The 13,613-nt window shown below is 35.8% G+C and overlaps 1 protein-coding gene across 2 annotated transcripts; it reads left to right on the forward strand.

The window, feature by feature from the left end:
* Positions 1-4,737: 4,737 nt before the first annotated feature.
* LOC109156361 (nardilysin-like) lies at positions 4,738-12,737 on the forward strand. 2 transcript variants are annotated; one of them, XM_019304191.1, is made up of 19 exons: positions 4,738-5,190; positions 5,356-5,431; positions 5,598-5,644; positions 5,860-5,972; positions 6,056-6,129; positions 6,262-6,357; positions 6,459-6,578; positions 6,978-7,211; positions 7,427-7,575; positions 7,836-7,992; positions 8,341-8,493; positions 8,979-9,352; positions 9,528-9,677; positions 9,808-9,990; positions 10,690-10,893; positions 11,003-11,109; positions 11,231-11,384; positions 11,996-12,117; positions 12,247-12,737. In XM_019304191.1, exons 1-19 carry the CDS (start codon positions 4,873-4,875, stop codon positions 12,488-12,490), a joined length of 3,075 nt encoding a protein of 1,024 aa, XP_019159736.1. In that variant the 5' UTR covers positions 4,738-4,872; the 3' UTR covers positions 12,491-12,737. The 2 variants fall into 2 exon arrangements, with proteins under 2 accessions (XP_019159736.1, XP_019159737.1); XM_019304192.1 differs by having other exon boundaries at positions 5,077-5,190; positions 5,868-5,972.
* The last annotated feature ends 876 nt before the right edge of the window (positions 12,738-13,613 follow it).

Raw genomic sequence — 13,613 nt, forward strand, 5'->3', positions numbered from 1 at the left:
GCGGATTGTTGGCAGAACCTATAACGGTGGGGTGGTGAGCACTTTAGGCAGTTTGGCAGCCACATAAGGCAGTTACGTAGCAGATTAGTGCTGCTGAAGGAATGTAGAAGCCCATCGGTTGTAGTTGATTATTTGGCAACCGAGAGAGAGCTGGATAAACTTTTGAGACAAGGGGAATTATTCTGGAAGCAAAGATCTAAGCAAATGTGGTTGAAACATGGTGATCCTAACACTAAGTTTTTCCATAACTCGGGGCCGTATCGTCGTCGCAATAATCACTTAATGCGTGTCTTGAATCTTGATGGTGTGTGGGTGGAGGGCAATGACATGAATATGGAGGTGCTCATGTATTTTAACTATATCTTTCGGTTTACATGCACTAATTCCAACCTTTTTACTCGGGTACAGTGTCTGGTTACTGTGGAGATGAATGCCCAGCGTTGTGCCCTTTCACTGTCGAAGAGGTTAACGCTGCCCTATTTGCAATGGCTCTAGAGAAGGCTCCTTGTCCGAATGGTATGTCACCATCTTTTTTATCAACACATTTGGCCTGTGATAGGACATTATTTGTCTATCTTTGTATTGAACTGTCTAAATAGTTGCTTTTTTCCACATGGTCTTAATGATACTAACATAGTCTTGATACCAAAGAAAAATGTGGCTGGGAAAGTTTCTGATCTGTGCCCGATTGCATTGTGCAATGTGGCATATAAGGTCTTGGCAAAAGTGTTGGCAAAAGTGTATAAAGGGGCCTCTGGACTGTGTTATTTCTCCATCCCAGAGTGCCTTTGTTCTTGATAGGCTTTTGACTAATAATGTAATTGTAGCGGGAGAGATATGCCATTATTTGTGAAAGAAGAATTGCGGTTTTATGGGTTGGGCCACTTTAAAGCTTGATATGGCCAAGGCTTACAATAGAATGGAGTGGAGTTTTTTTGGAGGGTATGTTAATAGCACTTGGTTTTGCACGAAGGTGGATTGATTTATTGATGTTGTGTGTTACTTCTGTGCGGTATACCATGATGGTTAATTGTAACACCCCCAATTTTCAAAATCGGAAAACTTAAAATAAAAGACAATTTTAATTTGAAAGATAGAATTCAAAAATCGGAAGCTCAAATAAACAACAGAAACAAAGGGGTGATATGCCACGCTTGGACAACCAACCAAGCCCAAACGCACATGCTACAAAGGTTACTATCTAAAACCCAAGTTACAATATTCCATTATTCGAACCAACAGTTCAAGTTCTAAACTAAACAATCTATACGACAAATTATATCGTGGACCAGGGTCCACAATGCATTGTGGACCCTAGTCGAATACACAGATTTTGACTTCACAATACACATAATTCATGTTTATAATACACATACACATAAACACGATATAATGAACATGAATTCTGTGCATTATGAACATGAAGTCTATGCATTATGAACATGAATTTTGTGTATTATGAACATGAATTATGTGTATTATATTAAGTCTTTATATGTCCTCATCTATGTAATACACAGAATTCATGTTCATTATATCGTGTTTATGTGTACGTGTATTATGAATATGAATTCTGTGCATTATGAATATGAATTATGTTTATTAGACTAGGGTCCACAGTGTATTGTGGATCCTGGTCCACGATATAACGATTACCGCCATATCATCTTTGAGGTAATATGACATTATTAGATAATCTCATAACTTGAACCATATAAGGTAATATAACATCAGACTCAGATTACCTAAGGTAATCTAAGAATACCTTAACCAAACATTGTCATGAGTAATGCAAAATACCTCTTTTATTTTTTCCTTTTCAATTCATCTCTTATGATGTGTTATTAGTTAATTGATTGCTATTTTTCTTTTTAATGAGTGATGAATTAGTCTATAATTCATGGTACTCATATAAATGAAAAACTGAAGGGAAATCTAAGAAGAAAATTCAGTAATTAGGAATGATAATAAGCATTTTCCTAACTTTTATTCAATCATTATACCCTGCATCACAGCGCACACAGCACTGTGCGCCTCGCGCCTCCCAAAATGACGTCATTTTGTTAAGTTGTGTAGGAAGGTGACGCGATTATGTACATTATGGTATACAATTATGTACATTTGTTTATATAATTATGTACATTTTTAATACAATTATGCACATTTTTTTTTTATACAATTATGTACAATGTTGAAAAAATTTCTAGGCGCCCTCTAGGCGCCTGGGGACCGCCTAGGGAGCTTAGAGCGCCTAGGAGGCCGGCCGCCTAGCGTCTAGGTGCCGATTAATCGGCGCCTAGGCGCGATTTTTGCAACACTGATTATGTACATCCGAAACAAGGAATTTATATGTATTATGTTAAGAGTTTATGTGTATTATGTTAAAAGTTTATGTGTATTATATATTGTGTTAGATTATGTGTATTATCTTTTCAAAAAATGTATGTGTATTTTGTTATACAATTATGTGCATTCTAGTATACAATTATATACATTTTAATATACAATTATATACATTTTTGAAACATGAGATTTTTTTTTAAAGAAAATTAATAATCCGTACAGGGAAGCGAAATTCTTAAGAAAAAAAATTTTCAAAACGATGTTGTTTTGCACTAAGGTGCATAATGCAATGCGCACTCGTGCGTCCCCGTGCACGATATAAATGTCCAACTTTTATTAGAGCATCTCCAACCCCTCCATCTCCAAAACACCAAATTTTTTCAGCAAATGTCACATCAGAAGGAATATTCTCAGCATATTCTCACACTAAATTTTATTCATCTCCAACCCATTTACACCATAAACTTTTACACTAAAATAATTTTATTTTTCAATTATTAGTTCGAATATAGTTAGTTTAATATAATTTAATTCGAACTTAATTAGTTTAATATAAAATATAATTTGTAATGTAAATAATAATTTTTATTAACATTAATTTTTTATAACATTATTTTAAAAAATCGAATTTAACAATATTTTTGAAAATTTAATTTATTCCACAATAATAATACAACATTCAACATCTAATACATTTAATTATTGGAATTATTAAATCGTTCCCACAAATGCTCAATCAATGCATTACGGAGTGCATAATGAGCTTCTTTATCTTTAATTTGTCTATGCCGAGCAAGAAATTCTTGAAATATAATATTCTCATCTCTAGCTATATCAACTTCAGGAGTCGGTGCTTCCTTCCAACCTTGTATATCTGCTTGCTCATCACGTTCGTCCTCAATGATCATATTGTGCATTATAATGCAAGATGACATTATATCATGCAATACACATTTATCCCAAAAACGTGCCGATCCCTTGACTATTGCAAATCGTGATTGGAGAACTCCAAATGCACGTTCTACGTCTTTTCTACACGCTTCCTGCATCATCGCAAATAACTTCTTTTTGGAACCGTTAGATTGTTTAGAACCGTTAGATTGATCGCGAAGATCACATCCGTTCATTAGTATGCTTGTATCTCTATAAATACTACAATTTGATTTTAGAAGTAATACCACCTATCTTTTGAATATCAATATCTCTTTCTAGTTTAACAGTCATTGAAATATGTCAAATTCATCACGTTCAATCCGAACTTCCTCATACTCTAATGAAGAAGATAAACTCCTTTGTACTATATTTATGGATATTGCCCAAGATCCTGAAAATATGATCGCTCTGCACCAGATTTATGGGAACACATTGCACAAGAATATAAACAAATGCTACCGGCACACATTTGTACCGATCGAACTTCAAGATCGTTGCATAGTCGTTGGGCAAATATATCAACAGCGGTTAGCAAACTAAGAGGGTGCATTCAACAAATAGAGAACATGAACCAAAGTGGTGCATCTGAACAAGATATTGTGAGTATCTTGTAAATTTGTGTTATTTAGTTTTCTCTTATTTTTTGTTTTAATTGCATTGTTTAATTAGAATTATATTTTATTTATAACAGCTTGATAGAGCAAAGGAGTTAGTAAAGCAAGATCCCAAATTCAAAGGCGGATTTAAGTTTGATCATGTATGGCCGATTGTCAAAGGCATGCAAAAATTTTGCAGAACTAGGAGCTTGCTAAATGTTGGAGGTCGAAAAAGAACTTCCGAAGGGTCACAATCACAATCTTTCGGAACCGAGAAGTCAATAGGCTCTTCCTCATTTGCTGTTGATTTGAATGATGATTTTGAAACTGATGAACATTGTAATGAAATGAACAATGTAGGTGAACGTCCTACTGGAAGGAAGAAGGAAAAGATGAAGCATAAACTCTTGGATGAGCGCAATCAATTTATTGTCGCAATAGAACAACAAACTGCACAATTCAAAGGAATGTTTGAAAACAATCATGACTACTCCAAAAACAATATGAGCTTGATTTGCTTACAGCTCAAAATGTAGCGAACAAACAAAAATTGGGAAAAGAAAAAATGGCATTAGCAAAACGAAAAGAAGATTACAAAATCTTAATGATGAATTTAAATTTGATAGAAGATCCAGCTGTGCGTGAGTCGATTAGACGCCAACAACTCCAAATTATTGCAGAGAAAAATCAAGAGCATAAATGAGGAGTCGAATCAAATCGTGAATTTGATCAATTCTTTGATAAGTTGGGAGGAAGTGGGAGTGGACTAGTAAAATTATCCGAACCGGCCCGCACTAAAACAGCAGAAGACGGTAAAATTAGCGCACAACAAAAAGCAGAAGCAGCCCGCCCTAAAGCCTAAAGGAGTCCACTACTTCACTTCACCTCCCCATATAAATATCTTCCCAGCAGCAATCAGGATCACCAGAGATTGAAGGGAGTTTGAGGAAAGCGCCCGTGTAAATCTCGCTCGCGCTCTCCTCTATTCAATTTGCTTGTAATGGCGGTTGGGGACGTCACTTTCTCGTCTGATGACACCGTCAAGAAGTCCCCAAACGACCAGCGATTGTACAGATACATTGAGCTTCACAATGGTCTCTGTGCTCTGCTTGTTCACGATCCTGAAATTTATGCCCCAGGACCAGTAAAAGCTTCTGGAAACTCCCAAGGAACTGAAGATGAAGAAGAAGAAGAAGAAGAATCTGACTATGAGGACGAAGATGAAGATGAAGACGAAGAGGGGGACGATGAAGGAGATGAAGATGAATCGGAAGGTGAAGAAGGGAATGAAGATAAGAAGGACTCCTCTCATAAGAAGGTCATTCTCCATTGCTGCTCAATTATATACTCAAAATGAGAATGTAGTCGATGTTACTCGTGCACAGAAAGTGGTTTTGGGGATGGTGAATCTTAACATTGAGTTTATTGCTTTGTGGGATGAGGGCTGTGGTTTATCTGTGGAGTATTTTATTGGATTTTGCAGGCAGCCGCTGCTATGTGTGTAGGAATGGGCAGCTTCTTGGATCCGTATGAGGCACAGGGTCTTGCGCATTTCCTTGGTATTGCTGACCGACCATTTTTACTCTGAAGTCACCTACATATTTATGTCTGCTATTTCACTGGATACAAGAAGTCTGTTTTGTTTGTTCATTAGAGTGCATTTGGTAATGTACTCCTGAAAGTCCAAAAAGTTCTAAAAATTCTTATGATTTTTCCCCTTTGTAGAGCACATGCTATTTATGGGGAGTACTGAATTCCCAGATGAGAATGAGGTGTGTTTATGTTTAAATTTTTTTGCTTCTTGAATAGCAATGATAATTTTATTTTTTTCTCTTTCCTAACTAAGTGCTTATACTGGGATGACATTTCACATTTGCAAAATTTCCCATACCATGATGCTTCATAAAACTTATACTTCCATAATTCTGAAGATGCTACTGTGCCATTGTAGTCAATTCCACTCCCTAGTTGACTCTTTCTTAACTAGTATGACAGTTACTTGTCCAAGCATGGGGGCTCCTCTAATGCATATACGGAGACAGAGCATACTTGCTACCATTTTGAGGTTAAAAGAGAGTTTCTTTATGGTGCCTTAAAGAGGTACACATCTGTTATGCAAAAAATGTTGTGTTGGTCTGACTTGGATAGGGCAGATAACTAACACTGGTATAGTTTCTAATCAGGTTCTCTCAGTTTTTTGTTTCACCTTTAGTCAAGGCCGAAGCCATGGAGCGTGAGGTACTTGCTGTTGATTCAGGTTTGTTAATCTTGTTTCAGTTTTGATAGTAATGCTTTTTCTTTGTTTCTTTCTTTTCCATTGATTTTCATCTGCTGGTGGCTTTTTCCTACTGATTACTGGTGTACTTGTTATATCATGCCTGGGTAACAGAATTTAATCAGGTGTTGCAAAATGATTCATGCCGCCTACAGCAATTGCAGTGCCATACATCTGCTCCGGGTCATCCTTTTAACCGATTTTTTTGGGGTAAATTCTCAAAATCAGGGCCTTTTCTTTTCCTTGTGATGTTTGGTGACTTTGGTCTCCCGGATTGTTTGTTGACATATATCTCCCTTACTTGAATGAAGGGAATAAGAAGAGCCTTTCTGATGCCACAGAGAGGGGAGTCAACTTAAGGGAGCAGATTTTCAAATTATATCATGATAATTACTATGGCAGAAAGATGAAACTAGTTATCATAGGGGGAGGTAATGTTTTCTTAAAACTAAACATCTATTAAACATTTATCAGAGCTTTTATTGAGCATGATAATGCACTTGAAACTAGAAGTTATTTTCAGATGATAGTTGGCTTAAATTGTCAGATGTTTTATTCACTGGGTGTATGTGTGTGTGTGTGTGTTTTTTTTTTTTTTTTTTGAATGGTTGATGTGCTTATCCCCTCTCCACATGCGCACTAGTTTAGCTGACTGCATCCTTGCTTATATTGTAATCACTAATCAGTTGGCATGTATTCATACAAATGTCTCATGTTATGCTTAATGTGTTGCATATCAAATTTTTCTTACTTGAGGTTTAGCTGGGTTCTGAAGTGTTTGGTAACACATTCCTACATCTATGCTCATTATGGTAGTTTTAATGCTACAGAGACTCTAGATGTCCTTGAGAGTTGGGTTCTTGAATTATTTAGCACTGTCAAGAAAGGTGATATGGTAAAATCCAGTTCCAGACTGGAAACTCCTATCTGGAAAGCTGGCAAGCTTTATTGGTTAGAGGCAGTTAAAGATGTTCATATCCTAGAATTATCGTGGACATTGCCTTCTCTTCGGAAGGATTATTTGAGGAAAGCTGAAGACTATTTGGCACATCTACTTGGGCATGGTAAGGCCTTCTGGACTTGGTAATGGCTATGATATTTTCAGTTGGTTATATTTCTATTTTATTTTATGTTGTGTGGTTGGAATGTAATTATATCCGCACTCATTAACGTATAGTAGTGATTATCTTTTTTAATTATTATTTTTAATGCAAGTTTAAGTGTTAGATGGCATTTGTTATGGATTTAAATACCTAAACATGGATAACATATTTTCCAGAGGGCAAAGGGAGTTTGCTTTTCTTCTTAAAAACCAAAGGCTGGGTTACCTCCATATCTGCTGGTGTTGGAGATGAAGGAATGCATCGGTCCTCAATAGCTTATATCTTTGGCATGTCAATACACCTAACAGACTCTGGCTTGAAAAAGGTTGAGTTCTTCTCCATTACTTGTTTGGTTCTTCAGCTCTCTATTTCCAGATAGTATGGCTTGCACACTGAACATATTGACTTAGGATGCAAGCAAACATTTATTTATTTGTTTTGCATGATTGTTGTCGGCAATTCATTTACATTTACATCAAATTGCTTTATCCCATAAAATTCAGTTCCTTTTATATATGTGCCTATTATTTCTTATTCATTTTCTATTTTTTCCTGGTGGATTAAGCATTTCATCTGGTTCTGCAGATATTTGAGATCATTGGTTTTGTCTATCAATACCTCAAGTTATTGCGGGAAGTTTCTCCACAGGAGTGGATATTTAAGGAACTCCAAGATATTGGGTTCATGGAATTCAGATTTATAGAGGAAGAGCCTCAAGATGAATATGCTGCAGAACTTGCAGGTTATCTACTTATGCTGCAAAACTTGCTCCAACTTTTGATTTGTGTTCAATTTCTTAACATATGTTGTTCCTTTAGAACTAATTGCCTGGATTGTGCTTAGATTTATGTAACCTCTACATCATTAGTCTTTTGTCATTGCCCCTAACAACTTTGAAGGGAAAGAGATTGGCTCCATAGGGGCATAAAACCCACCTTAGGAGTCAGAGGAAAGTTTTTGAATGTCCTCCCTACCTAGATCATATTCCCTTTTTAAACAATAGAAACAACTGATGGCTCTTTTGAGTTTTGACCCTCAAAAGAATATGATTTGTGATTTCTTAAATTGTGATGAGATTTTGTTATTGCAGAGAATTTGCTTGTTTATCCTCCTGAAGACGTTGTCTATGGTGACTATGCATATGAGATTTGGGATGAGCAGTTGATAAAGGACATTTTGGGTTTCTTCAGGGCAGACAATATGAGAGTTGACGTAGTAACGAAGTCATTAAATAATTCTAGCGGTAAGTCTTTGTGAAGATCTCTATTGATGCCAATTAAGAATTTCAGTTTAATATTTATTCTCTTGTTCGAAGCTATTCAGTTAACAGCCTGAAGCTCGTATCCTAACTGAAAAATGAAACAAAAACTAGTGGAAAGTCTTAAAATGGGTGTTTTAATTTAGTGCCAACAATGACCCTTTATTCAATTTGCTATAATTGATTAATTAGGTTCTTATGATATGTATTGCCTAGTCTATTTTTTGGGTGCTTTGGACGTTTGGTTTTCAAGTGATTTCTCAGTTTGCCTCATTCTTCACTGGATTATGATAGTAAATGTTTGCTTCTCTTCACTGCATATCGTAATTAATGTAAATTGTCTACACCATGTTATACATATAGTCTACAGTGCAATGCATGCATGTTAAGAAGTATTAATTTATTGAAATTCCAAATAATCTTTTTTTTTTTTTTTTTTTTTTTTTCTGTTATGTGACTCCTTTTTTCAGATGTTCAATGTGAACCATGGTTTGGATCTCAATATGTTGAAGAATATATACCCTCATCTCTGTTGGAATTGTGGAAGGATCCTCCAGAGATTGATGTGTCACTACATTTACCTGCAAAGAATGATTTTATTCCATCAGATTTTTCAATCCGTGCTGACACAATATCTTGTGATGGAGGGAACGCTCCAAAATGCATTCTTGATGAACCCTTGATGAAGTTTTGGTACAAACTGGATAACACTTTTAAGCTTCCTCGTGCCAATACTTATTTCCGTGTTACCCTTAAAGGGGCATACAGTAATTTGAGAAATGCTCTACTGACTGAATTATTTGTCCTCCTTCTAAAAGATGAGCTGAATGAGATTGTCTATCAGGTAATTTACTTTTTCCTCCTTTTAATTGAATGGATCTAAAGCTTTGGAAGTCTACTAAGAATAGCAGGGTTATACTGTCATTTACTTTTTATAAGTCTATCTATAATCTATAATCTGTTCATATATTTCTGCTTGTAAATTGCAATGTCTGTAATATCCCATTACTATTTTGCAGGCTAGTGTGGCCAAATTAGAAACTTCTGTTTCCTTGTATGGTGACAAGTTGGAGCTAAAAGTGTACGGTTTTAATCATAAGCTACCAGTTCTTTTATCAAAAGTTTTGGCAGTGACAGTGTCTTTCTCACCTAAAGATGACCGCTTTTTGGTATATTTCAAAGCTATTACTTGCAATTGGTTATGTTTATATCTTTCACTATTATTCATATATATGTGCAAATAATTTTACAGTGTAACCTTTTGTAATTTATCCATTGCTTTGATGGAGCTTTTGATAGGTCATCAAGGAAGATATGGAAAGAACTTTGAAGAATACCAACATGAAGCCTTTGAATCATGCATCATACTTGAGACTCCAAGTTTTGTGCAAGAGCTTCTGGGATGTGGAGGAGAAGCTATGCTTATTAAATAGCTTATCTCTTGCCGATCTGAAGGCTTTTCTTCCAGATCTTCTTTCCCAGGTGTGAAAGTTAATAATTCATTAATATGTCATCCAATAACAATTCATGTAGCAAGTGACCAGCTCTATGGTCATTGAACCTTCTGAAGAGCATTTTCTTTTGTTGTTTTATATTGATTACTAGTATGGTTATTTTGCCAGTAAGGATGCTAAAGGGGAATCCCCATCTATGGTTAATAACTTAATATTAGCCATCCATGTGTGCATTACCCTACTTGGTCTTGGAGAATTTTAATGACCTGTTCCTTTAAAGTCCTTACATTTCGTTCTTGTCCCATTTACCCATATTGATCTAAATCAGGTAAATTTTTATAATACCGAGTAATAATACTGATGGAATTAATAAAATCCATAAGATTTTTAAAAGCTAATAACTTAAGTACTGGAATTGTTGGGCAGGATTTATTTTTAATAGTCATCCTGTTCCTTTAAAATCCTTGTATGTCAGGCTGTCTCATGTACCCACACTCATATAAATAGGATGAATTTTTGTAATAATAAAAATTAATAAATGCAATAAGAATCTTTTTAAGTTAATAATTTTCTCCATAAATAATAGATTGTTGTTTGGGCTTTGTTGGTTCCTGTTTTGCTCTGCTCTCCATCTAAGCTCATGTACACCATGTGCTACTTAGTTCTACTTTTACCACCATGGGCTAAATGTATATTCACTCTCACTTTCTATTGATTTGTACTGCAGTTATATATTGAGGGTCTTTGCCATGGCAATATGCTGGAAGAAGAAGCTGTAAATATATCAAGTATATTTACAAGTTATTTCTCTGTACCACCACTACCAGCTGAAATGAGGCATAAAGAGTATGTTATGTGTCTTCCTTCTGGTGCTGACCTGGTTAGAGATGTACAAGTGAAAAACAAACTGGATACAAACTCAGTGGTTGAGGTAATACCCAAAAAGAAAAAAAAAAAAACATAGTGATGTGGTTGTTTCTTATAGTTAAAGATGTGTTTGATAAATTAGTTGATGATTTTCCATGCTTTTCTCTATATAGCTCTATTTTCAGATTGAACCTGAAGTAGGCTCTGAATTGATCAAACTAAAAGCACTGGTAGATCTTTTTGATGAAATTGTGGAAGAACCACTCTTTGATCGGCTAAGGTATAATAAGATTAAGATTCCAACTTTTATTAGGCATATTGCACAAGATGTCTTGTTGATTGTTGATATACGGCGATGATCCCTGTCAATCTGTTGAATTTTCTTTTCCATGTTAATATAGGACAAAGGAGCAACTTGGGTATGTTGTTGATTGTAGCCCGAGGGTAACATACCGCATATTGGGCTTTTGCTTTCGAGTTCAGTCTTCTGAGTATGACCCTATATACTTGCAAGGAAGGATAGATAACTTCATAAATGATGCAAAAGAGATATTGGTATGCATCATCCATACCATTTTATTTTTTATTCCATGCCCGTGCAGTTTAATTTAAATCTCTCTTTGTGTTTCAAGTTTCTTTTCCTTCCTTTTTTAAAAATAAAAATAGTTGTTTTAGTGCTTTTCCAATCTTTGCATCTCTACTGGTTGAAAAGGTTTGCTGCTCCATTTTTAAAAGGAGAGACATTTCTGACTATGAAATTCAGGGGAAACATGTTGGAATGTTAACATGTCACAATGATCGAAATTCATTCCACAGAATGTCTTGATGGTTAGGTAATTTTAGATGTGTTACAATCAGCAGAAGCAATATGGTTGAGAGCCTTCTGCATGAGAGCTTTGTTCCAGATATGCATGTAAACTGTAAACTAGATAACAAGTTGAACGTTTAATTGTAAATATTTGACAGAAAAAAAAAAAAAAAAAAAAATCTGTGTTGATTGGCATGATATGGTACATTTGTTTTTGCATGCATTTGCCTGCATGTCTTTTTGAGAATTTACCATTAAGATTTGTCTATTTCTATGCTTTGTTTTTAGTGCTGAGCTCTATTGCATGCATGGTGCCATCTAATAGTCGTTTGGTGTTTTTCATGATTGGTTGTTGTAGGATAACCTTGATGACGACTCTTTTGAAAATTTCAAAAGTGGGCTTATAGCAAAGCTTCTTGAGAAAGATCCATCGCTTTCATATGAAACAAATCGTCTATGGGGTCAAATCGTAGATAAAAGGTACGTAACAAGCAGCTCCACTACAGATAACTTCCATAATCAAACAACAATCTGTCGTTGCTAGGACTTGCTGTCTTGAAACAGTTCTGTTAGGCTGTGTTTAAACTCTGAAATCCTGTTGATTCTTAGGTATATGTTCGACTTGTCCGAGAAGGAAGCAGAAGAGCTTAAAAGCATTCGCAAAAGTGACTTGATTGAGTGGTACCATACGTATTTAAAACAACCGTTTCCCAAATGTAGAAGACTTTCTGTGCGTGTTTGGGGTTGCAACACCCAACGGAAAGACAGTGATGCCAGTATGGAGCCTGCTAAGGTCATCAAAGATCCGACGGCCTTCAAGAAGTCATCTGAGTTCTATCCAAGCTTTTGTTAAAAACTTCAAATTTATGTCACCATAATTTTTTTGTTAACAGGTAGTGCAGAGAACCATTTTACAGGACTACTGAAATATGCTGCAAGCCTGCAGTGGACTATATCCAATTTTATGCTTGGCAGTTGGCCAAAAAAGATATTTAAACAAGACATTTTTTGAGTATTGAGGAGTATACCTTTGTCTGCCTTTACTGAACGTCAACTTGGGTTTAAACTCTTATAAATGTTGATATCATACTTATCTTGCATAAGGAAGGTTTTAGGTTCGAATCCTATCACAGTTATATATATATATATATATATATTGTATTCTTTGGTGAAATCAATGCTTTATATTGAGCAATCTCATTTGTGAGGTTTTTATGTTGGTTTTTGTCCTAGCTGTAGGAAAGAGGGGTAGAGGGAAGTGGGAAAAAAAGGAAAGGGGGGAGGGGGAATGCTTGGGTGCAGTAGGTGTGCACTTCCCCATTGTTATTGGCAACTAATAGGTCTACCCAAAAACTAAAATTGCAGTAGTAAAAACCTCAAAAAAAAATCGAGAAATTGACTGTTATAGGCATTTCTCTTTGGGGTTGGACAAAATTAGAACGCTGACTAATTTTGAATGGTTAAGGAAAAATTGAGTTTGGAAAATGTGATTGGGTTGAAAATCGCATTTTCCAAACGCGGTTGAAATAAATGTCACTGGCTATAAAATACTATAGCTGCGTTTTTCAAATGTGGTTGTAGTGTATTTGTAATTCGTATTTGGGAAACGCGTTTCTCGTATTATACGAGAAACGTGTTTTCCAAATGCGAATATACTTGCCGACTTCCCGTCGGAAGTGAGCCACTAAACTAGAAGCCAATCCCCTGTGGCTGGATCTTTGTTGCTCTTCCAAGAGGACAGGTATGTCTCATGCCCAGTTACAAAGTTCCAACCTATTTCATCCCAGGCAAATATGTATCAGTTGGGTAATCAAAACTCTGCCACAGAAAATTCTTCTCTTCATTGCCATCCCCTGCAAAAGTTGTGCAATGGGATTCTGCACTGATCTTGAGGTATTAGTTGATGACCATATGCCCATATGGTGGTGTTATCTTCTTCATTGAGGAGAAGGAGATTGTCGGCTCACTTCCAGCGG

The sequence above is a fragment of the Ipomoea nil genome, unplaced genomic scaffold, assembly GCF_001879475.1.
Source record: "Ipomoea nil cultivar Tokyo-kokei standard unplaced genomic scaffold, Asagao_1.1 scaffold2705, whole genome shotgun sequence".
In the NCBI taxonomy this organism is placed as follows: domain Eukaryota; kingdom Viridiplantae; phylum Streptophyta; class Magnoliopsida; order Solanales; family Convolvulaceae; genus Ipomoea; species Ipomoea nil.